The sequence below is a fragment of the Melanostigma gelatinosum genome (assembly GCF_949748355.1).
Source record: "Melanostigma gelatinosum genome assembly, chromosome: 11".
NCBI classification, from domain to species: Eukaryota; Metazoa; Chordata; class Actinopteri; order Perciformes; family Zoarcidae; genus Melanostigma; species Melanostigma gelatinosum.
Genome location: NC_136644.1, coordinates 10,268,182 through 10,292,578, shown reverse-complemented (window position 1 = coordinate 10,292,578; position 24,397 = coordinate 10,268,182). Strand labels below are relative to the sequence as shown.

Genomic DNA, 24,397 nt, shown 5'->3' with positions numbered 1-24,397 from the left:
TTCCTATGTGAAACAAAGTCCGTCCTTATGTCTGACAAAAGCTCGCTGATGGAGCTTGAGACAACATGTTTGTTTGTCTTTACCGCTAGGTGACAGGTCAGCCATTTTTTTTTTTAAAGGTTCAATATTTACAAAATACAACTGATTGAAGCTGCACGAATCAACATTTTCATATTAACAATGGGTGAAATGACAATGTAAAATGTGTGAGGTATCACTCGTGGTTCCAAAACCGTCACCTGACTGCAGTTTCTCACTTCTACAGAGCCTGACAGCATTTTTACACTCGTGCTTAAGCTCTGATAAACCCACTGTACACCAGAGACAGAGCTAACAGCTAGCTAGCGAACATAGCGCAGCATTTAGCAGCTAAAGAGACAGATATCTGAGGGGACACAAACTGAGCTAACTAGCTACTAGTGGAGTGAATATTGGACTTACCACCTCAGGACAGAAACACATTTATATTGTGTATATACAGCCATGACATCATTGTATAAGCATAATGTACTACTGGTAGCATCTCAACAATGCTTTCAGTTCAAATAAACCCAGAATGGTTGTGTTGTTGTGAGCGTACAATGAGCCTTCGTGTCTACGTAGGGAGCAGGTCCTCTCATCATCCAGTGTGCTCCTCAGACCTGTAGGCCTTTGGCTGCCAGAGGTAATTAGGACACAGGTGTAAGCATATATTTCATGTAACTTTGGACATAAATGATGAATCTCTCCACACACGTTTGGATACAAGAGGGACAAAAATTCTTGTCTCTTGTCTTTAGTGGGAAACCGGGGCCCCAAGAGCTCGTTCGTCTTCATTCATCACTCTCAACCTCCTCGCACTTTTCTCCCACAACTCATATCTCGCTATATATATATATATATATATATATATATATATATATATATATATATATATATATATATATATATATATATATATATATATATATATACACACACACAACCAGCTGCATTGTTCTGCCTGTCCACATCTAAACTCACTTAATCTGGCCGGCGAATAAAGATAAATGTCTCACTCTGTAATATTACTGTCGCACATACCATCGATCACCACGAGCAGAGAGCGGGTTCGCTGCTCTTTATCTGCAGTGGCAGATGCGACGGGAAGTGTGAGACGAATGAAAAGGAGTCCGAATAAAACAACAGCGATAATACATTTAATATTGTTCCTCTTTTGGGCGATGCGAGATACAATGTAAACATGTACAAGATACAAAAAAAAGAACAAGACTTGTCAAAATGAAACGGGAGATAAGAAAAAGCCCTGTATTCAAAAGGAACGCACATGTGCAGGGTGTCTCAATCAGAAAGGACTTGTCCTCGTGCACCAGTGTACAGTATAGGGGTGCGTTGGACAGATAGGTGCGTGGCCCTGTCACCACGCATGACTCCTGATTGGGGGATGAAGCCTCTCAGTCTCCTCATGGCATATCTTTTGAAAACAGGGAGCTTGCAAGAGTGAAACACAATCTGCATAACAACAATAGTAATAAAACGAAGAAAATAACAGAAAAGCACCTTCCTTTGGTCCAACTCCAGGCCTCCACCTGTTATTGTGTGTGTTCGAGTGGTCGACATGCTGGTAACGGACTGTTTTTTTGTCAGAACTGACAGATCGAGAGCTCGATGGCGTTGGGTTTCCAGAGTTTCTTTGTTTTTTTGGCACACTGCTCTCCACTGCAGGGTGGTGACAAATTCTGTTTCTATAAATGCAACATCCAGGCTAAAACAGGCTGCACCTCCTCATGAATCGACAGCTATCACTTTGGACATCTCGCCTCCAAAGCATGAATATGGCACCAGAGGCTCCCACGCAGAGGCGCAGTGTTCTTGATGAGGACGCTGTTAAGACGCCGGCGTGTTGTCTGACTGGCAAAGGTTAATTAAGACGCACTGCTGTGCTAATTAGAAACCGGGATTCAAACGGGGACAAAGAAAGGTGCCACAGAGACACAGCTGCGCGCCTCCTTCCTCCACACAGCCTGTTTTCCTGCAGCTCCCGCTGATCCCCGCCGCTGGCGCCTCAAACTGTGACTCTGAGAAGGAAGTTTTCAGAATGACAAATAATAATCAGCGTTCCCTTCTTCACAGCTAGGCCTGGCCCTGCAGCTTGGCTTACTCTTCTCTTTCGTCACTCGCGCTCAAACTAAAACTTCATGTTCATTAAAAACCTACAAAATCATCTCCCTAAATACCTCCACTCTGCTCCCACACACGTACTAAAACTTACTTATCAAACCTACCCCGTCCTTCTATCAACACCAGCCTTCATAAGACATTTTGATTTCTTTCTATCATCAATGAACGCTTGTCTCGTTAGATGTGAGCAAACGCTTCCAATCCTGCTACACTTTCACAACATTCTATCATTTCTCTCAGCAGCAAAAAGACACTGAGGAATAAGACAGAAAAAGGGGGACATGGAATCCAACGTGTGAAGCCATTTTTTTGTCTTATTCCCCAAAAAAAACCAACAACCGTAGAACACCAGCTCAAGCGCTCACACCCTCAGGGCCTGCAGAAGATCTGAAGACACTGACAGTAAAAGGAGCTACAAGCAGACGTTGGATCAATTTTTAAAAGTTATTCCATAGATGGAGTGAGACTGAGAGAAGCGGCTGAACTCACTCGTCTCTCACCGACTTGCAGAAGGATCAATTAAATCATTGTTTGGAGGAACAAGATCTGGGCCTCACCTCACTCTCACCTTGTCTCCTAGAATCCCCGACCTGATCCATCTTGTGCCTCCCTGCATCCTGCACTCCCAAAATCTCCTCCTTGACCCCTAAATTCTCTTCTCCCGAGTGCACCTGCAAGCAATCCATCTCCTCATGCAAACACACACACACACACACCCGACACCTCCTAGACATCTCAATCCTTCTTCAGCGGGAATAGACTGCTTATCTGTGTCGAGGAAGGAGGGAGAAGGAAGGAAGAGAAGCGCAGCGAGGAGGAAGACGCCTGCGGCAGCAGCTCGGGGCTTTTGGGATGAGTGTTTAAGGTGCTTCACGCCTGAGCGGTGTCACCCATCTGCTGGAATAAAATGACTCGTCCTGATGAATGCAAAATACATTACCGCCGCCAATGTGGCTGAAAGAGGCCGAGCCCATTGAAGAAGGAGCCCGTCACTTAAAGGAGCAGTTAGACATGTTTTGTGAAATACACTAATTCACTTTCACGCAGAGAGATAGGTGAGAAGATTGATAGCACGCGCATGTCTGAGCTCTGAACACCAAACAAGCCAGGAGACAGTTAGCTTAGCTTCACAGATGGCCTGCTTCTGCCCACAGAAAGCAAAAGAAACTCCCGTCTTCAGCAGATGAATGTGGAAAGAGCATTCTGCACATCAGTGAGTGACAAAAGACAAAACACACTGCCATCCATCTTCTCGTCTAACTCTCAGAGAAAACAAATCAAGATATTTCTCAGACTATTCCTTTAAGGTGACGTTTAAAGTCCGGGTAAAGCAAAAAAACAAAAAAAAAAAAAAACGTGTTTTGAGAACACCCCGCCAAATGAAATGATTTGTTTTTAAAACAGGAAGTTTATAAAATGATGTTTTAGGATGGTGATGAAAGAAGCAGTATGTTGTGCTCTGAAGGCCGGTTACACCTGGACAGCTACCACGCACACTGCACAATGTTACCGTGCATGTACTTTGTGCAGCCATGATTTCAGGCTCCTCAACACTTCAACGGTCTGACGCCACAAGTCAGCACTATATTCGTTTTGAAACAAATCTCAGATTCGACTTTAGCCGGACTTGAACTGCGAACTCTCCCGACAAAAGGATTCATGGCCTCCAGCCTTATTGGCCTGACAGGAAGTCGTTAGCACGATGACGTACCTGTCACACATGGATAAGGCAAAGAGAAAAATAAAGGCTTTTCTATTTTTTTTGGCGTACATCCTGGAAGCTGATAGATTGATGTGAAATCTCCCCGCTCTTGTTTACTCTCCCGTCCTCAGCTCCAAATGTCACCTTTCACCGCGGTGATTGGTGAGGAGAACGTCTGACTCGGCTCCACAGAGGACAACTGTAGAGAGGCATCGCGTAGGTGCAGAGAGGACACACTCCACAAAGCAAACAACAACAAAAAGAAGAAGAAAACAACAACAAGAAGACAAAAAAACTGAAAACTATCAAAATTCCATTCAGGCACGAACGTGACAGCTCAGAGCAGGGCCACTGAGGCCCCTGATGATGGGCCCTTGACTCTCCGTCGATGAAGAAGACCCCTGATGGCTGTAATGTCAGAAGGGGGTTCTGCCATGCACAGTCACAAAGCACATGTCCACCGCTGACTCTCATGCTGTCGATATAAAAGTCAGGAGACGATGAGAAGTCACACTTCGGTCCAAGGAGTCCTCATCGCTATCAGGGCCTCTCACATCGGCTCTTTCAGATCGACCTCTAACGATACACTTGAAATGACGGTGAAAGCTCACGCCTGGCAGTCTGACTCTGGGAATATCTACTCCTGCGATAGTATCCCTCTTGTTGAAGCATGATGCCTTTCTGATCTATTGCACATTTCCTCACGGTTACATTTCAGAATTTGGGGTTGAAAAAAGGTAAAAGCTTAATTAAATACAGATACAGGTAAGTGTAAGCCTCTCACGGAACAATTCCCTTACTGTTTCAGTAAATTCAGATCAATCAAAAGAAGCAATATGCAATAATAATAATATGTGCTGGAGCGAGATGTACAAAGTGATTGAACACATTTACATAATGCCTTCGTCTGGATGGGAGGGGGCCTTGTTTACAATCTTAATCTTAGTATTCATCCATGTGGTTAGATTTCGATTTTCCATATTCTAAAATGAATGCAAAAATGTCAAACATTCCAACTAAATTATGATATTTGAATTATTTTGTCGTCTGACTGGATAGTTTTGGATACTAAGGAGCCAATTTGTGTCACAATTAAAATCGGTACAGCTTTACAGTAATATTTTGAGTGGGGGATTAAGGCGATTGTCAAACCTTGATAAAAATATAAAACGATTCATAATAAATATATTTAAAATCCGGCATTATGTAAAGCACAATAAAGATAAAGGAAGTGCCCGTGATTTGCTAAAGTTGCAGTACACAGCATGAAGGAAAAATAGAATTTATAATTAATAATAATTATTGCCCGATATTGCCAGCTACACTGAGATTAATAAAAAAAAATTAAAAAAAAACAGAAAATTCTCTACAGTTTTTGGTCACTGACCAGCAGTGCGTTTCTTCTTACACTGAGGCAGAACGGCCGGTAAGCCTCCGGGATGGGACAGAGATACTGCTGTAGTACCTCTGACCTCCCACTAGAGGGCTCTACTTCTCCAATCCTAGTCACACTTTGCCATGGTCGCTGTCACGGACAGAGCTCCACCTCTCATTTGAGGTGATGGGGAAAAAAAGAATGAAGAGAAATTAAATAATTACAAAAATGTTTTTCAATAAATTAAATGCTGAGTATTCACTGCATCTTCACATGAATGCACCATAAATCAGGTTTAGAGTGCACTAAATCACAAAACAGAACCACTTCGTTCCTCGTTATTGTCACCGTGTGATCACAGAGTAACAAATTGACAAACAGCGAAAACTGCGATCGAGCAGGTACTGTGCTTTGTTTAAAACTGTGGTACTGTCCAGCAGAAACGTAATGACACCTTAGTGTTCAGCCTCATACAGAGAGCTCACACCGCTCATTAGAAAATGTATTTCAGCAGTCTTCAACATCAGCCATTTGAATTTTGAAAGTTAAGATTTTAACTCAGAATGTCACTTTCTCATATTTCACTTCTGCATATGCAGAGAATTATTTTGAACTTGACACTTTTTAAGAATTGATAAGACTTATTTATATGATATTATGATATATGATATGATACCCAACTATAATTTGAAAGTTGTGAAAAAATACTTTGGAAACTTTGAAACAAATCTATTCCCTGTGCTGTGTTGTCTTCTAATAAAACTAATACTGCACAGCAATATCTAACATTACAATGTACTTGTTTACTTCTAGTTTTAGAGATCTGTCATTTTGAGAAAATGAATCAAGTTCTTCCAGGTACAGATTTTTTTTGTTCATAAAACTCGTGTTAGGCATTTTGTTGAATACACTGTATTACTTGTACACAAATAAATAGTAAAATCACAAACGTAGCCAATGAAATGACATTTGTCTTTGGTTTGATCACATTGTGGGATAAATTCTATGCAAATGTGTCCCTGGACGTCAATTATTTGAGCACATTTCCAGTACTCCAATACATCTCTGTAACAGATGCAGCGGTAAAACTAAATATGTGCACCTAAAATCACTGCAGTAAACCTAAACCTTTGTAATTGTTTTCATCTTTTGAGGTTATTAGCTGGTTTTGTTCGAGAGAGAAACTTACGAGTTGTTCTTTGACTTTCCAGAAAACTAAAAGATCTGTTATTTTCAAGTTTCACAGGTATATTTTTATACATTTGCTCATTGAAAGCATTAATATCAACAAATCTTTCTTGGGCTCGGGGGTTCTAAGACAAAACGATGCCAATTCATGAAAGCTGAGAACCTCCTGTATATTGGTGTCAGATGGTACGTGACACGAGGCAGGAGCTTTAACTGTTCAAATTCTAGGCTGAAAACAGATGTCACAAGAAAGCAGAAATAATTCTCATCAAATCAAGACATTATAACATGAACAATGAAACTGAATAAAAAAATATGGATAATGAAATTAAAATGTTTTAGTTTGCTTGATGACTTGCGCCTTAAAGCGAAAACATTCTCACTTAAATCTGTTTTTTATTCTTAAATTTTGTGTTGGACTAATTACAGCTCTCTAGTTCGAAACTTTGCACTTTGTTTGCACTCAAAAGTGTAGCTCTTAATGTGCTATGGAAATACTCCTGGTGGTCTTCGTAGGCCGATGGCACTCTAAAAGATTTGGTTGATTTAACGTTTTGCCGTCCACCATGAAGACCTCCATTCAAGTGATCAAATACAAAAGGCACTTATCGGCCATCAGCGTCAGTGATGGGCAGGAATGAGCATAACCATTTTGCTGCTTCTCACTACATGATGCAAACCTCTTTAAGAGGTTATCACTCTCATTCATACCATGTTCTATCGAAAAGACACCGTCCTCTTCAAATTCCTTCTCTCACGGATGACCAATCCCACATTCCTGTCTCTCATTCCCAGCCAAAATATTTGAAATCTTTACACAATCTTTAGTAAACCAGCACTAAAAGTGTCCTTCCTAATCAGATTCAAATATCTGTCTTTTTACACGCAGTCGTCGACGTACATTTTCATGGACATATTGCTTACATGAGAGTGCGGGTAACATTCTTAAGGAGTGATGTCACCAACGTCCTTGAAGACATCAAAAGGGGGAGGATGTGGGGTTGGTTTTATTTCTTCCGCTCTAGGTAGTTGGAGGGGACCCAGCCCTTGCGGGGAAGCAGGCTGTCCTGCACCTGGCAGTACCACCATCCATTGGGGTTTCTTTCCAACACCTCCAGGCAGGTGCCCTCAGTGAAACCCATTGTTTCCTCATCGCCACGATAGTCAGCGATGGACACGTACACATCCCTGCCAAGGTTATTGTGGATCAGTTGGCTCTTGTCTATGGGCTTGGGTCGAACTGTGGACACAGGGATGCCGTTGCGTTGGTTAACTCTGCTCAGGGCGTCCTGGACATTGCTTGTGCTGAATGCGCTCCCTGAGGACCCCAGGCCGGAGCGCTCGGCAGGCCTCGTCAGACTTTCCACAACTACGTGTGGACGCACGGTGCTGAAGGAGGCATTTCGGCGGACACCAAGAGTGGCAGAACCGGAGCCATAGTGATCGCTTCTGCCGAGAGATTCATTCCGCCTCAGAGACCCTGTCATGTAGTGTCCATCCTTGGCTGGCTGTGTTGTGGTCACAAACACAGACTGAGGCCTCACTGCCACCTGGCGTACCCCGTTCCTCATCCGTACACCTCCATTAACTATCCCGGACGGCTTCGAGAAGCCACCAGGAGGCTTAGAAGGAATTGGCGGAGTATTCCTTCTCAAGCCTTGATGCTGCTGGCTCAGACCCTGAACATTGATGTTATTGAGGGCCAAAACGTGCTGCTCATTTTTCTCCAGGCTGTTGGACTTACTCCCACCACTCCCATGTCTATCTCGGTCCAACCCACCTGCATCCCCCACTTGTCTGACAGGTTCGAGGTAGTACGAAGGAGCCCAGCCCTCCTCGGATCCCCAACGAATGTACCACCAACCGCTCTCCTGCTTCTCCAGAACCTCAACCTCCACCCCGGCTGGAAAGCTGATCTCAGAATCCTGGACCTTCTTATAGGCATCCAGGGAACGATAGAGATTGGGACCTTCCACGTCGGAGTCACCACGGCTCCCTTTGGAGTAGACAGACGAGAGATCTGAGGTGCTGCGTGAACACATCGAGTCCTCTGATGAGATGACGGAGGCTGTTTCAGAGTCGTCCCCACGAGTAGGTTTGAGCCCATGAGGCCGAAACTGACTTGTGGGCCTCAGCTGCCGTCTCAAAGAGCTGATGTCCATCCTCTCCGGACTCTGGGGCTCTGATTTGGTCAGGAGTGGTTTAGGTCTGACAGAAGGCTTGGGCCTGGTGGAGGGGCTTTGACCTATTCTCTGCTCCACATCCCGGCTGAAGGCAGAGCCTTTCTTGTGGCCTCTACTCAATTCATCTGATGAAGAGCCGGGGCTGTTGTCCTGCGACCTAAAGCTGATATCTATGTGTCTGCCCAGAGTCTGGCTTCTCCGGTTCATCTCTGGCGTCATGGTCTTCATGGGTCTACCAGCTAAAGGTGAGGATCCGGATGGTTTGCGTGGAACTGTGGAGGAATGGTAGCTCCTTGGGGAATTTGGCTCACTGGAACCTTTGACTGAAGTTCTTTCAACACCACTGCTTGGCCTGAAGCCGTCGTTCTCATAGATACACTCATCTTTTGCAACCTCCTCTGCTGACCTGTAGGAAGCTCTTCGATGAGTGAACACAGGGGACGCCTTGCAGACAGGAGGAGAGGTCTTGCAGACAGAAGGAGAGGTCTTGCAGACAGGAGGGGAGGCCTTGCAGGAAGGAGGGGCGCTGCGGTACTTGTCGCTGGTCACGCTGCTGATCTTTACACCCAGGGGACGCTCATCCTTTAGAGCATCTGTGTCCGATTCACCTTCGCATCCAATTGCAGGAATATCATATTCAGGTTCCTCATACACAGGCTTGCTCAGCGGCTCTGAGACTTTAGAGGCAGAGTTAGTGGGAGGAGGAGCGTCCTCAGACTCTTGTTTTTTGACAGGAGGAGCTGGGGGTGGGACTTTGGGCCGGGTCAGGGTGCTGGTCCGACGGCTGAGATTGGGCTTCTTGCGCTTGTCAATGTAGGAGCAGGGGGCCCAGCCCTCCATCTCTCCAATCTGCACATACCACCAGCCTCCGGGGTTCTTCTCTATCACCTACACAACAAGACATATGGAAGATAGAATCTAAAAACGTGTTTTTCTTTCTTTAGCATTTGTCACACATGCTGCACACTGGAATGGTTTCGGGTTAGATGATCAGAGGATCCAGGACATGCTGTTATGACACCTGCTATTGCAGTCGTCTTGTGCAGACATTAATGACAAACGTTAACACACTGTCTAGAATTGCCAGCTCAACATGTTGTTATCTTCATCGCTCTACCTGAGTCTACGTAAAGGGAATTATATCAACATCATCACGTTTAAACACAAATCTCAAGGTTGCATCGCTAATGCCTGAGCTTTACTGTCTATCTGGGCAGCACTGAGTTAACATACATAATTCATGAGGCCTGACTGTCTAATCTCAGTGACAACAATGTAGATCTGGCCTCTTACATCAGCCTTTTGTCCTCCACGGAAACTGATGCCATCAGAGATGGAGGACTGGAAATCTGCTATGGTGTAATACTCTGCTTCCACAGCAGGGGGCTCTGGAGGCTTGGGTAAGTGGAATCCCTGTACAGCAAAGAAGAAGAGATGTGAGCAGCTGACATCATATCTAGCCATCATTATAACGTATCTGACACCCTCTATCATTGTTGGGATGTGTTAAGGCTGCATATGATAATAACATACACATATATAATAGTATGTGTAGTATTTAAGTGTGGGCAGTGGTAGATTCAGATGATCCAAAGACATACGGAAATGATGTCCGGTTGTTACTGTGCTTGCATGGTTGCTATGCCAACTCTCACAGCTAATCTGTGTTTATACTGCACTTAAAACACATTTCAGCTAGAGCCTATGATCGTAAATGTGCTAGGACATTGTTCACTGTGGGTAGTTCTGTGATGCTGACATGCTTCTGTGGAACATACAGTCACATGAGCCCTCTTGGCTATTGTTTGAAAGCAGTAGCTTGTGAGTGTCTTACCAAGTTGGTTTCTCTTCGTGGAGGGGGTTTTTGTCTCAGATTTGGAGACCCTGATCAACAAAGAAACATGTCATTAAAACGTATTTGCAAAGAACTCAACACACATCCAACAGTCAAGAACTATATCGTTGTAGTCGTGCCTCATTCCTGTTTGCCCTAAGTGGCTGGCAGGCAAGACGTCAGAATCAGACGTCTTACTCATGCTACTCAGAGACCCGGGGTTACGTAAGTAACCTAAAGTTCTCTTTCATAGCACTCGTTTCGATGTCTCACGATAGGATTGCCAGAAAAGATTATCTCAATGACCTCCAGCCCACCTCACACAGCAGTATATGGATGAAGCATTTAGTGCACTCAAAGAATGGTAGGCCGCTCCACGGCAGCAGGAAACTATTTTATACAGCTTTGGTTCCATACCTAGTTTTATGAACCTTCTTTTAATTCTGGTTGTGAGTCAGTCTGGTAGGTTGCTAAATAACATCTGGGTTAAATTGATGGCGGCCAGCTACACAGACATGGCTTTATAATCATCAATGTGCTGTCGTTACTTTAAGTTGAGTCGAGGGTGAAAAAGGTTATCACTGTGCATTTTAGAAAGCATGCAAAGGCATAATATTTGGCACAAAATAGATTTCTGTTAGCTCAAATGAAATCATAATTTCTCTACGAGATATCATTCATGTACTTGGAAAACACATGCTCAGGATGCCACAAGAAACTATGTGAGTGAAATGGACACCCACACCCAAAATCCCATGTTAAATAGCCTCACAGATTAGCGTGACAGAGCATTAGATTACACCACCATCACCATGTGGCTTACCTATAGCATCAAAGCCTACACAAAAGGAAAACGACAAGTCTTAATGTCTCATACAAAGACTACAAATGCTCCTCTCCATAGCTGCTATGCATTTACTGCTCAATTGTCTCCTAAGACACCACAAACACTCACCAATTGCCACTCGATGTGGAGCCACTCTGGCTACAGCTGGGGACCCTGGCTCGCCCCTCCCTTTACTCTCATTTAGGGCAGCACTCGCTGCTATTCCCAGACACGGGCTGTTGGTGTCACGGCCCGCGCTCAGCCTCCTGCCCGTCTCGGCATTGATCTCAGAGTTGTAGGGCATGGGCAGGCTGATCTCGCTCTTGGAGAAGTGGCGCTCCGGCGTGGTGCTGCCCTCTGCGTCCGCCTGGATGTCCTTTTCGCTGACCGACTTCTTCTGCAACAGATTGCTGATCTCCATGATGTTGCCGATGATCTCCACGGGGCCTGTCAGGGTCTTCTTGCGGGGGGAGAAGTCTTCTTTCACCTTTTTCAAGTAGGAGGCAGGGGCCCAGCCCTCTTTCCCTAAGTATCTGTGGGTAAACACAGACAGACTGGTGTTTAATACTACATCATTGTGATATCATTCAAAGGGGCATTGCTCCAATTTCACACATTAACGCCACTTTATGGAGTCATGGAGTTTGAAAGGTGTTCACCGGGCAAAGTTTTGGGAGCTTGACCCATAGCAATGCCTAGACATCTTATTATGACATCTCTTTCTATGATCTGCCTTTTGTAAGGTGCAATACTAAATTACCAGAATGCATTGATATCGGTTTGACCATAAATCATACCTAAAAGGAATACATTCTCTGGTACATTCCCTGGCATGTCACTATGTAATACAATTCACCAAATCAGATCCTGTGTGTTGAAAGACCATTTTAATTGTAGTGACGTAGATGTAGCCAAAGGCAAGTAAACAGACTCAGTAATCAAAGAGGCACTGCTTCCCCACATTCACACATCCACTGTGAAGCTAAATGAGTCATTTCAGAGTCCTTTTTTTAAACAATCAGGAATGTTTCCAAATGCAACTCTGTGAGTCATTTGCCTCTAGGTGGGCCGTTCTCTGCTCTGAACAGATGTGATCATTTCTGCTTCCTTGGTGCAGGGACTCCAGCTGCGACCACAAGGAGTCCCCAGAAGAGAAGAAAAAGCCCCATCTTTAGACAGCCCTGGAGTAAGACGGCCCACTGAGAGCGGCGCGGCTCCGGCGTACATCTGGAGCATCACTTCCTGTCGGAAAACGTGTTCCGACACGACTCGTTGGGCGTTGCAATGAGGGGCACAGGAGCGTCACATCAAGTCTATTTTATTTCTACAGCCATGAATGTCACAGATCACTCATTTTCCTGTAAGGGGAGACACGTCACCCTCCATTCAGAGGAGGAGAAACTAACCCAACAAGCTGATACACATATTAGCCACATGCACAAGCACCGTCAGCAGTGCTCTGTGTACATTCCTGTGTGTGTGTGTGAGCATGTGAGCACGTGTATGTCACATGCCCCGAGGCAGCATGTGATAGTAATCAGGGGATACTGAGAAACAAACAACTGGAAGTACACACTGGGTGGGTAAACAGCACACACCTGTGCAATGCAGCAGCGTCGTATGTGACATCATCACCAACGACGTGACAAACAGCAGATCCCATTTCTCTCACTTAGCCGCGGTGTGTGTGGACGAGCTGAGCGCTTCACTCACCTGATATACCACCAGCCCTCCAAGTTCTTCTGGATGACCTCCACGGTGACCCCTTTCTCAAAGCTCACTTCATCCTTCCCTTGACTGGTGTGCGGCTGTATGGCCATGTATTTCTCCTCTGGAGGAAGGACAGAGAGAGAGAGTAGCAGAGTGAGTCACCTGTGGTCATTAAGCACTCTTACACTGAGGGGTTAGACCACTGTATAGTTTACATCTTTCCAGAGGACTTTGGAGGGGGAAACATGGCGAGTGTGACCTACTTAAAGTGCTCGGGACTATTTCCATACCCACACAAAGACATTAAAAACAACCGGCTCCCGCTACAGGCCACGCGAGGCCTCAATAGAGCTATTTGGACCCTGATCCAGTGTTCATCTCTCTCCAGATGGAGATTCCTGTTCGAGCAGCCGGCCTACATCAGGGACTCCCTCGAGGAGATAAGATATTTGGACCGAGATCTCTCTTCTCAGATTTATATCTGTCCGACGCTCCTCTCTCACGCTCTGCCAGTTTTTCCAAGAACCTTAAGGGAAGGATATCCTACAATGGGCCTAGTGGGGTGCAGTAGAAGGTTAGGGGATTTATAGACACCAAAGCAAAAAGACTAGAGCAGAGCAGGAGACCAAAGATTGGCAGATAGATCACACCAAGCTTCCCAAGCACATTAGCTTATTTCAGTGGCTGATGAACTGGTACGGTATGAAGAGGAAGAACATCTTTCAGCAGCACTGGAATATAATATCCACAGCTATGTTTTTGTCAGTCTAAAGATGAAACTAAGAATCGTTGTGTTTCCGGTAGTGTAGAATGAGCCCTTCATCTCTACATAGGGAGCAGAAGTCCTCCATGTTGCACCGCCATGTTTCCACAGTTGCCCAGAAGGGACAAACCAAACTCCGGCTCTGGAGAGAGACTTTTGTGTTTTCACATTACCTGAAGAAAAAAACGTAGCTGACGGATGAGACGTCTCGCTTCTTTCTCTTCTCTCCTGAGGGTTGCACATGCTCAGTACTGATCAGGCAGGTGTGAGCAGAGAGTGTACCGTTAGCCAAAGCTAGCAAAATGTCAGCAATTTGGCAATATTTTAAAGACAAAACTGTCAAACTAAATTTAAAAAAGTCCTATTTATTCTCCCCATGTATTTGATCATGTTTAACCTGAGCCAGGACTTACAACAATGATCTAAAATCATATCATATCACATCCTTCCAGGATTAGTAGTATGCAGCTGTTCAAAATAATAATAAGACATGAATTTTTGTTTTTAATGCACTGGTATCAGATTGGTACGCTGTACTGGTATCTGTATCAGAAAGAAAAATATTATCGTAACGCTTCCAGCTACACCCAGACCACTAGATGCCACCAAATCTTACACACTGTCCCTTTAAGTAAGTGGCATAACATCTGACAGGAGGAAGGGAGGAAGACATGGCTGGAGGGAGGGATCCGAACATGTACAATATAAATGAGAGCAGCTGAGGTCAATAATGTGGAGCAGAGTGGAATGTCTGGCCTGAACATCAGCTCGCAAAGCATGTGTGTGTGTGTGTGTGTTGGCGCCAGAGTCTCACCGGACAGAACAGTGAGTTGAGAGGGGCGGTCAGTGGGATTCTAGAAAATGTGATTGGCGACCCGCTCTGAGAAAGCACCGACCGCTGGCCGCGTGTGAGACGCCACTCCTGTGAAGATCACAATGAGGTCACTTTGCCGTCGGTAACCAATCAACAACCCCCCAGAGAGGTCAAACACCCTGACATGGCTTTGTGTCAGAGTCAAATAGAGATGTGCTGCAATTCAATTGGAGACCCGAGCGCGGCCTTATTTTATTGTTCAAATCTCGGGATCACGTCCCCCCCGTCGTCTTTATGAAGCGTAACGTTAACGTTAAAGTGTGTGTCAGCAAACGGGCTGCAGAGTACACGCCTGCTCTCTTCCATTAGCTGATTACATCCTGCCAGAGCATCAATCCTACGGGGCCGCTCTTTGTTTTTGTCCTTTGCCATCAAACTTACTGTAAAACCTCACTCACACGTTTCTTATCACTAGCTCAGCAATGCATTATCAGGCAGGGACAGTCGTGTCTCCATTCACAAAGCAAACACAGTGGGGAGGATTACAACAGGAGAAAGGTGCAGTAAAAGTACAACATTTGCTGCTGGAACTTTCAGGTAACAATACATGGAATCTGTCTTGACCTTCTGGTACTCTTATTGTCCTCAATAGCCATCCCAAGCCATTTGGGTTGCTAAGCACGTTAGGGTACCTGCACATAGTGCTCATTGATCTAGGGCTGATGAGAGACTGATAGCGCACAGTAGCTGCACAGCATGACGGCAGACAGTCACAGTCAGTCAGGGAAGGTAGTGAATGAACAAGTTAGAAAATCCATAAAAACTGCTGCCAGGAGCCCGAAACACTCGCTGCCTTGTGAGACTCTGTCCTCTGGCTTCATCAACAATGCCGACGCTTACACACTAAATGTTCTGTTTTCTTTCCCTAATGTATTCCTACTAAGCTGTTTACATGGCTAATGAAAATCCCACTGATATTCCTGTTTACATGCAGACGAGCATACTCTGATAACAGCCTCCCTCTCCTCAAACCTGAATAATATCGGCATATCCCGCATTTCTGAATTGGAAAATGCTCCCTTCAGAATAAGACCGTATTCACAATATTCAATATGTTGTTTACATTACTCATATCACACTAATATTGTATTATTATTCAAAATATTTGTAATAATCGTGGAATATTAGTGTGCATGTTGTTTACATGCACACTAATATTCCACGACCAGTCCTCATTCTTTGGTTTCTCATTTTCCCAGTTAATTTTAGCTGAGTGTTGATTGGAGGGTTGTTCAGATCAGCTGCTGTGCAGGCTGCAGGAACCGGCTGCTAACGAAGAACTGAGAGCAGCTTGGTTCCTCCTGTTGGCCAATCGGGGTGCGACAACGCTCTTTCTTTAGGCGTTAAGAGAGGTGGAGGACTGCACACTCAGCACTTTCTGGTCCTTCCTCCACTTAATGCAGACCTCGTTTTAGACGATCCCATCAGTCACAAACTCTGGTCTTTAGGCTCATTGAGGTGATTTTGAGAGTTGTGAAACCAGCTAGAGTAAATATTAAAGATCACCTGTCCACTAGCTGGACTAGGTGTGTATGTACATATAAAGTACATATATGTATATATACAGTACATATACATATAGATCTATATGTATGTGTGTATATATATATATATATATATATATACATACATATATAGATCTAGATATATATCCATGTAGATCTATATCTATATATATATCGATGTAGATCTATATCTATATATATAGCAACATGAAAATGTGACCTGAAGTGCTGGAATTCAACAACATGACGTCATAGTGTTTCATTCTCTGGTGGCAACAACTAGCCGGGTGACTCATCCACCAGCCTCCATAGAGGTTGAGGTCTGTGTGATTAAAAGCAGTCCGCAGATCGGGCTGATGTCCCACTTTCACACTTTCCAGCGGCTCAATGGGTCCAAGCCTCACTGTTCTGTGAGACGTAACGTTCCTGCAGACCTGGGCTAATACTGCTCTCCGGCCTGGCTTCATATGCTTTGACTTCAGTCTATGAAAGATGATGTGCTGTAAATGATGACCCTTTAAAACTTCTACTTCTACTAATGTTCCCATGGCCACTGGTAAAAGAATCAAAACGTCTTGACGTCGTGGGTATGTGGCCAGGTGTATCACTTTCCCTGCATCAGCTGCCTGATGCTGTTGATTATGTACGGATATATTTCCTGTATGTCAGTGTGTGTGGGTTGTCTCCTGTACAGTATCAGTCACTACGTCCCATTCCACCTCAGTTTGCCCTGTATTCTCTTCTGATTAATCACTAACTGGTCCAGGGGTAAAGGTGTCCAGCCATGCTGTACTATGATAATTAGAGACAAGGTTTTACAGAGGTTGCACAGGTCCAGGAACAGCATCCACAAACACAATCTAAGTACAAGACGTCTGTTCGAAGCCCTGACGAAGCCTGGAACCGGACAGGTGTCAAAACCACAGATAACTTGCTAAAAATGCAACAAAAAAATGTCGTCTTTCTTCTTTTTTTTAAAACAAATACAAGCAAAATGCAAAAGTTATTCATGGCATTAAACCTAAGGGAGCTTGCTTTACGTAAGCAGCAACACTGTTATACAATCATCTGTGTTCTCCCGGCTCAGTGGTCGTCAAGGCCGTTGGTTTGTGCTGAGGGAGCCGAAGACTCTTAATTATCCAAATCTGTTCAACGCAGTCCAATTGTTTTGCCGCTCCGTGTGAGCTGAAGAGCGGTCCAAGTTTGACGGAGTGACATCAGAGCTGACTTAATGGCCACCCAACATGCTACTCCGGGTAGAAACCTCAAGGCCAGTTGTTGTTGTTGGCTAGTCAGGATGTAAATGAGGTTGTTTAAACATGCGTGAGTTTTCATCGAAGAATGCATCTGTGGTATAAGTATACATGCTAACAATTATGCACTATATGTGTGTATGTGTCCATATGCATGAGCTGGGTTGCTTCTCTATGTGGATAGAGAAGATGACTCAGCATCTGATTCCTGTACGTACATGCGTGGGTTTGTATTGACTGTAACTCTATAGAAGTGTATACAACTCTGTGTGTGTGTGTGTGTGTGTGTGTGTGTGTGTGTGTGTGTGTGTGTGTGTGTGTGTCCCCACTGTCTCCATGTTCACCTCTGCTCTGCTGGCGGTTGACTATACCCCCGAGGGTCCAGCGGCGGTCCAGCCTCTTCAGATGTGCCTTCCGTCTCTTAGTAACTGATGATGATGATGATGATGATGATGATGATGATGAGGAGGAGGAGGAGCAACCAAAGGGGGCAGAAACAAACAAATGTGGAGTTTAGTGTTCGAAGCAGAGATTAGCAAAGTGAACAAAGGCATAGAAAAAGCTGTTGTTAGCAAATAAACCACTGCTGTATGTTAAGTATGAAGCCAGTAGATCTTCTCTCGCAGTGATGAGCTGAGTTTGTACGTGTTTAGTTCAGAACATATTACACGAAAACATTTTTTTTGTCGATTCTTTTGTTAGTGTGCAATTTCAACCTGGTCTCGTTCCCGGGTCGTCAAATGCCATCGTTTGTCACAGCCCTGGGCGTCAACACAGATACAACACAGTACCTCCAACGTACACCCATCCACAGCAACATCAGCTGACGAAGGGTGGAGGGCTCACACAAACACAGGACAGGATGTTGACTTATTTACGCTGACTAATGAACTTATTTAACCCACACCAATGATCTTCTCCCAAACATCTCCAAGTAGTTTTGTACAACGTTAACCTACGCACGTAGAACTGTAACTGCTGCGGAGCGTCACAGTTTCAGGAGTAGGCGTCCGTATAAGACGAGGTGGGAATGAAAAACAGGTTGGCACTTTCCACTACATACACAGTATGTGTAAATCACAGCTTTTACTTCCTGAGGTATGGAATGTGAGGTTTTATTAGCTACCGGAGGACAATCAAGAACACACAGCTCGCAGCCTCCAAATGAACAGGTGATAACATAACTACGCTATGGGATCAGTCGGAGAGCAACCACTGAAGACGGCTGAGGCCGAGTGTCCGTATAGTCCTTTCTCAGGGCGCTGTGGAGCTGCAGTTCCTTTCTGAAAAGGTTTACAGATTTTCAAGGAGAAGCTCTCAGAGCGGTCCCTAGTCCCCGTCTTGGAACAGACAGTTCCTATTCACACTTTTTGAATGGCGCTTATGCTTGAAGATTCATCAGGTGGAATTCTCGCGGAGGCGGACCATTAAATCAGCTCAATAAAATAACAGCCGATATATTCGTCCTGGAATATACACTGTCAATCTTCATCTCATCAAGACATTTCTGTCTGTAATTGAGTCCTACAACCTGCCATCATTAAAACAATCAACTAGGAAGGAAGACAGCTTGTATTGATTTAAATTGATGAGGTTAGACCTCTTTCATTGTTTAAAGTCTCAGTCGTAAAGTCTGAGTCTTTTTCCTCTCTTATTGCATTGTCTGAGGCCACATGGAGAGCAAACACATTCATGAGGGGGAGGATGGATGGAAGCAGCACTTGTCTCATCTGATTCATTCTCCACCCTCCGCCCTCTCTTCACCCCTGTCGTCTCTCCATCTTTCCCTCTGCCCTCCCTCCTTCCCTTTGTGTGCCTCTGCTACTTATCACTTCCTCTCTCTTTTTGGATTCCTGTCTGCCTTCCATCCATCCCAGTGAGCACCACCCTACTCCCGTTGACCTCCTAATTGAAATATCAGCTCGGGAAGGCACAACGGGAAATGTTATTTGGAGGTAATTTCAGCGTGTGTCTGTCGGTTCCTCTCCAGCAGGCTGAGCTGTCAGTGGAATTAGTTTACAGACCGCGCAGAGATAATGAGAAGAACGGGACGACGGGGAGCGAGCGGGGGGTCGGAAATAAGAAGTGACGATGTGTGCAAACACGAGGACACCAGGTCTAATGGGAAAATGGGGGGTGGAGGGGAAAGAGGGTGTGTGTACTTGTGTGTGGTGGTGGGCTCAGGCACTTCCCGCATAAATTCACTTGAGTGCATTGGTTAACAGAGTGTGCGACACGACACGGGCTTAAAGGATCATTCTGGTTTGGGTGGATCCGGCCTTGCTGTCCCATCACCACTGAGCCGACTGTACTCACAATGCTGTGATGAGGTACAACTTAAGGATTTCATTGATGTGTTTTCAAGCACCCTAAAAATGTTTTTCTAACTGACAAACAATGGGCAAAAATACACAAATAAGACCCCGAGTTGTAATAAAGCACGATTCATCTGTAAAGGGATGACTGACATGTATTTGTTTAATCATCTATAAAACTCTAAATTAAACCCAAACACATTTGATAGCAACAAAAAGAGATGAAGACATTTAAACACCAACAAATATCCAACCAACACTGCGTGTTATTTCACCTCCAGGATACAGGCTGGATACAGGCACTGACAACATCTATTACGTGTGTGTGAGTGTGCGTGCGAGGAGAGCAAAAAAACATCCGAGAAAGGAATGAGAAGAGCAAACAGTGACTGTGGCAGCTGTGCAGGAGCTGTCATCATCCTGGCAGAGTGTGTCTTGCAGAACGTGCACAGCTCAGTGAAGCATGGAGGCTCGACAGTCTGTTGGACCATCCAGCATAATAAACTATCGCACCATTCTTATTTCATCCCCCTTCCTGCTGCACGCGCCGTGCGTTGTGTGTATTTCTGAGCATGCGTGTGAGCATACTATTTATCTTGGATTCAATGGGTGTAAAAGCAGAAAGGGGCTTATGACACAGTGATGAAATGCTCCGTCCCAGTGTTTCGACGAAACATTAGGGAGGAAAGGTCGCAACAATACCAGGCTCCTCTCGGGGGAGTCAGCAGAACTTTCTGTGGTGCCAAAATATTGCAAACCCTTTGGCTGGTGGTCTGGTACCATTTCATCTTGGAGCTGCTGTGGTCTTCAAGGTTCCTAATGCGTGACTGGAAGTGTGTTTGTGAGCACGTGTGTACTACACGTGTGCTTGTGCGTTCAGTGCTGACTTCTGTGTGCTAAAAATCCTGGCCCTGTTCCACGCAGACGGTTATAGAACAACGAGTGGGCCGCAATGACGTTCATGTCCTTCTGTGTTTTATGGATCTAATAATGTGGTGTTGGTGAAGTGCGTCTGCGGGCTAACCTTCTCCGGTCCTAGACGTGCCCAGATCCAAATCGTCTCTGGTAACATTCTGGGAGTCCAGGTATGTGGCCGGCACCCAGCCCTGCTCCTCTGCTGTGCTGACGAACCACCAACCTGGAGAGGCGGAGAGAGAGGAGAGATGAACTAGTAGTACTGATGATGACAGTAAGGCCTGAAGGAGCAGCGAGCACCATTCCCACGTGATGTTTACACCAATTGATGGAAACCACGCCTCCTTGTTGCTCCCTTAAACATAGCATGATGTACTGTGCCATCTTAACACGTTGGTCGAGTCTGTATCAGCGGGACCGAGAGGGATCAGACTCACGAAGGCTGGACATTTCACCTACTTGGTGAATCTTCCATCACTACTAAAGCGGACGCTGAAAGAGAAGACAGATACTGGAGAGAGAGAGGAAAGGGTCGGAGCTTGAGGCCAAGCATAGATCAACACCTGCGTGAGGAGAGCAGTAGTTCTCCACCTGACTCCTGGTAGGACAACAGCTTAGTAGATCTGCAGCACTGAAACCGGCCTGAGGAGACTCCCATCAGCAGATCCTACCTTATCTTCAGGAAGATGAGACGTATACGCTGATAGGAGTGTGTGTTTTGAGGTGAATGCTCGAGTTCAAAGATCTGATTATTTGGAGGCGGCGTGATCAAACTCCAGGAATGATTGTCCATTAAATCACAGCTGCAGCACTGTCCACAGTGAAGACTGAGTAGAAACCTTTGATTGATGCCAGAGCGATGGCGGTAGCTGAGGTCCCAATGTGGGTCGTGAAACTCATGAGTGGCTTTCTCCAGTCGGCTAAATAATAAGAAACCACTCCATTTTCTAAAGTTGAACTTGACTGAAGAATAACAGCAGATGAAAACTAGCCTCTCTGGCGAACTCTGGCTCACTTACAGTTTGACTGTTGCTTGGTGTACATTGTCCCTGCAAAACAAATAAATAGATAACAGAAGTCTCTTTAGCCGTACTGCTGATCACAGCTGGCATCAGAATCCAGGATTATTGGCTGCGCCTGCTGTCAAGCCGAGCTACACTGGCCAACAGGATGCCGACTTCATTATGAAACTACTTCAAGTGATTTTGGGAAAACTTCAGATTTGTTATTTTTTGCTTTGGAGAATTCAGTGACATGCAGCACTATTTTGGGAAACACAGCTGAAGAGTTCAGTGAAAAGATTGATCCCACTCTCATATCTGTGCAGTTATTATGCATCAGTGAGCTGTAAATGGCTAGCCTGGCTCTGTCCATGTACTGTAATACAACCCAGCCCCTCTACAGCTCACCTGTTGTTGTTGTTGTTATTGTGGATATATCTTTGTATCACTCCTATTTTCTCCATGTTCTTCGTAATAAAATGTTGTATAAATGAGGCTCTGAATGCTGTATGAACTAACCCCTCTGTAGAAAGCTTCCGCATATAGAGAGGAATGAACCTGTAAAGTCTGCTGTATGTAAGAGCTGCTGAAGTGGAGCATTTTGGATCAGAGAAAAAACAGCCTTTAAAGATATGGATATTAAAATGACATACATTTAGAAAAAAACTGAACTAAAAGATATCAGTTGATTCCTTCAAGTTGAGACTTGTTTTCTGTCGTCCAAGTTTTCTGATAAATGCATGTTCAAATAGGCATTATCTAATGGAAACTTTTGATAAATCAGGAGGCAACAAAGCCCAAACTCTCCAAAATGGACCAGTGCACCAGTGTCTCTCCTTGATTCTGCTCTGCTGTACAATCAGAGGTTTTCTGAGGAAAGACATGTTGAACGGAGATGGTTCGGCTGGCACACTGTTCGGAGCAAAACAAAACACCCCAAAGACAAGAAACAGCGAAGCAGCCGGTCTATCTGACTCACACATGCCGGGCTTCAGACTCCAGCGTGTGCACACATGGGCGGGTGCATGACAAGGTCCTCATAGGGCCCAGTTCCCCCCATAAATCCAGCTCTGGAGAAAGTGGGCTCAATAAAAGCAGATAAATGAGGAGCAGAACCAGTGCTGGACCCCCTCAGAGACACATATGGACTCTCTTCTCACAGAGCGTGGAACAGTCTGGAGACAGAGCATCAGAAAAAGAAAATGGAGCAGATGTGGGTGTGAGAAATGAGGGTCCAGGTTTGCCACGCTGCCAACTGCCTTCCACAGTGAGAGAGTGACTGGTTTTCTGACAGTTTTACAGAAATGCAGTCCCGTGGGAGGAGATCTGGGCCAGAGATTGGCAGCCAGATGGAGAAAAATGACTTCGTCAATTAAACCAAAGCCTAACTTTGCTCTAAACTCTGGAGTTCAGAGAGGGCGTGGCAGGCAAACTGTCAGGCTAAATATGTTTATATATATATATTATATATATTAGTTAATTTTCATCCCCTTAGTGGCAATGCCTGATGGCCTGCATATGCTTCTGGATGCAACGAGCACTTCCTCTGAAGCAGCCTGACCCCTTAAGGCAGAATTCAGACTGATGAGAGGACAACCTCCTCATTCTGTTCAGCAACACCACCGCAGGACTCTGGCAAAAGAACACAGGACTGATCAACTTCAATGTTGACCCCGCCTCAACGTTTGCTGCAACAGCATCCCATTCAAGTACATCAAAGTGCACATTCCTAGCGGACTACTTTGTACTGAATCTACTGTTAAACGTCAAATTCTTCCTCATAGTATTAATCACTGCCACAAAGTGTTTAGGCATCTGATGACCCTTCAAAGTTAAGGATCCACTATTCAGATCTGCCTTCCTAGATCGTCATTACTTTCAGAGCCAGCGCAGCTCTTTGTGTTTTATTTAACACAATGTTGTTTTCGGAGGATAATCACGGGACAGGATTTTGGTATCAGAAGCGTTCTGGTTTCGGTTTTGCAGTCCGAACAGTATCGATCAATCATGTTTGAGCAGGCTTTGTTGAATGCAGGTAAACAGTGTGGAGAGCAAAAGAGTCCTGGGGAACCTGGGAAACCCACTGGCTATTGTCTGCCGATGATCTTAAAATGAGCGTGGCTCATCGGCTACTTGTGAAACAGTCCGGTATGTCAACCATGAGTTCAGAGGATGAATCTCAATGGTTTAGGTGACATTGGGACGTTTCAAACACCAACACGGGGATAAAGTGTCAGCTTGTGCACATTAATGCTTCCCAGAGAATCGACCGTTTTCATTTTCCTCTGTCACAACCCCTAGGAAAAACTCTATCTCTTCATCTAACGGTCTCATGGAAGTTCGTTAAATAGTCACGAAACGCAATCTATTGGTTCGTGTCTAGGGACACGAATTGTCTGTTTTTTTGTGTCGCTCAGCACGAAAATAATGCCAATGGGAAGTTAGTTAGGAGCGTTATTCGTGGCGGAGACACAAATGAAATGCATCCACTCGACGAAGCAACAGTCTGAGCAAGTGACGCACTTATCCAAAAAACACCTCTCAGGGCGGGTGTGATGGGAGGTCCAACAAGCAGGACCGTCAAACAGGACGTCAATCCCTGAACATGAAACCAATAGATTTTATTTTGCGACTATTTCACGAATTGCCGTGAGACGGTGTCAGACAGTCACATTGCTCTGAACTGTGCTGATATACTTACACACTGCCTGAGGACAACATTCATTGTGTTGATTTCAGTCCTTGCTAGAAGACATTGTTCATTCTTTCACACGGTGAAACTACAATATGTAT

At 44.9% G+C, this 24,397-nt stretch overlaps 1 protein-coding gene across 1 annotated transcript in view; it reads right to left on the bottom strand.

The window, feature by feature from the left end:
- Positions 1-1,156: 1,156 nt before the first annotated feature.
- The window catches only part of sh3pxd2aa (SH3 and PX domains 2Aa), a 92,306-nt gene continuing 69,065 nt past the window's right edge, over positions 1,157-24,397 (bottom strand). Inside the window, exons 8-14 of the mRNA XM_079278688.1 lie at positions 20,713-20,826; positions 17,718-17,801; positions 12,982-13,099; positions 11,398-11,801; positions 10,443-10,492; positions 9,902-10,021; positions 1,157-9,496 (exon numbers count right to left, since the gene is read on the bottom strand). Of these exons, the coding sequence (XP_079134814.1) occupies positions 7,433-9,496; positions 9,902-10,021; positions 10,443-10,492; positions 11,398-11,801; positions 12,982-13,099; positions 17,718-17,801; positions 20,713-20,826 (2,954 nt within the window). The 3' untranslated portion in view covers positions 1,157-7,432. The remainder of the gene's footprint in view (positions 9,497-9,901; positions 10,022-10,442; positions 10,493-11,397; positions 11,802-12,981; positions 13,100-17,717; positions 17,802-20,712; positions 20,827-24,397) is intronic.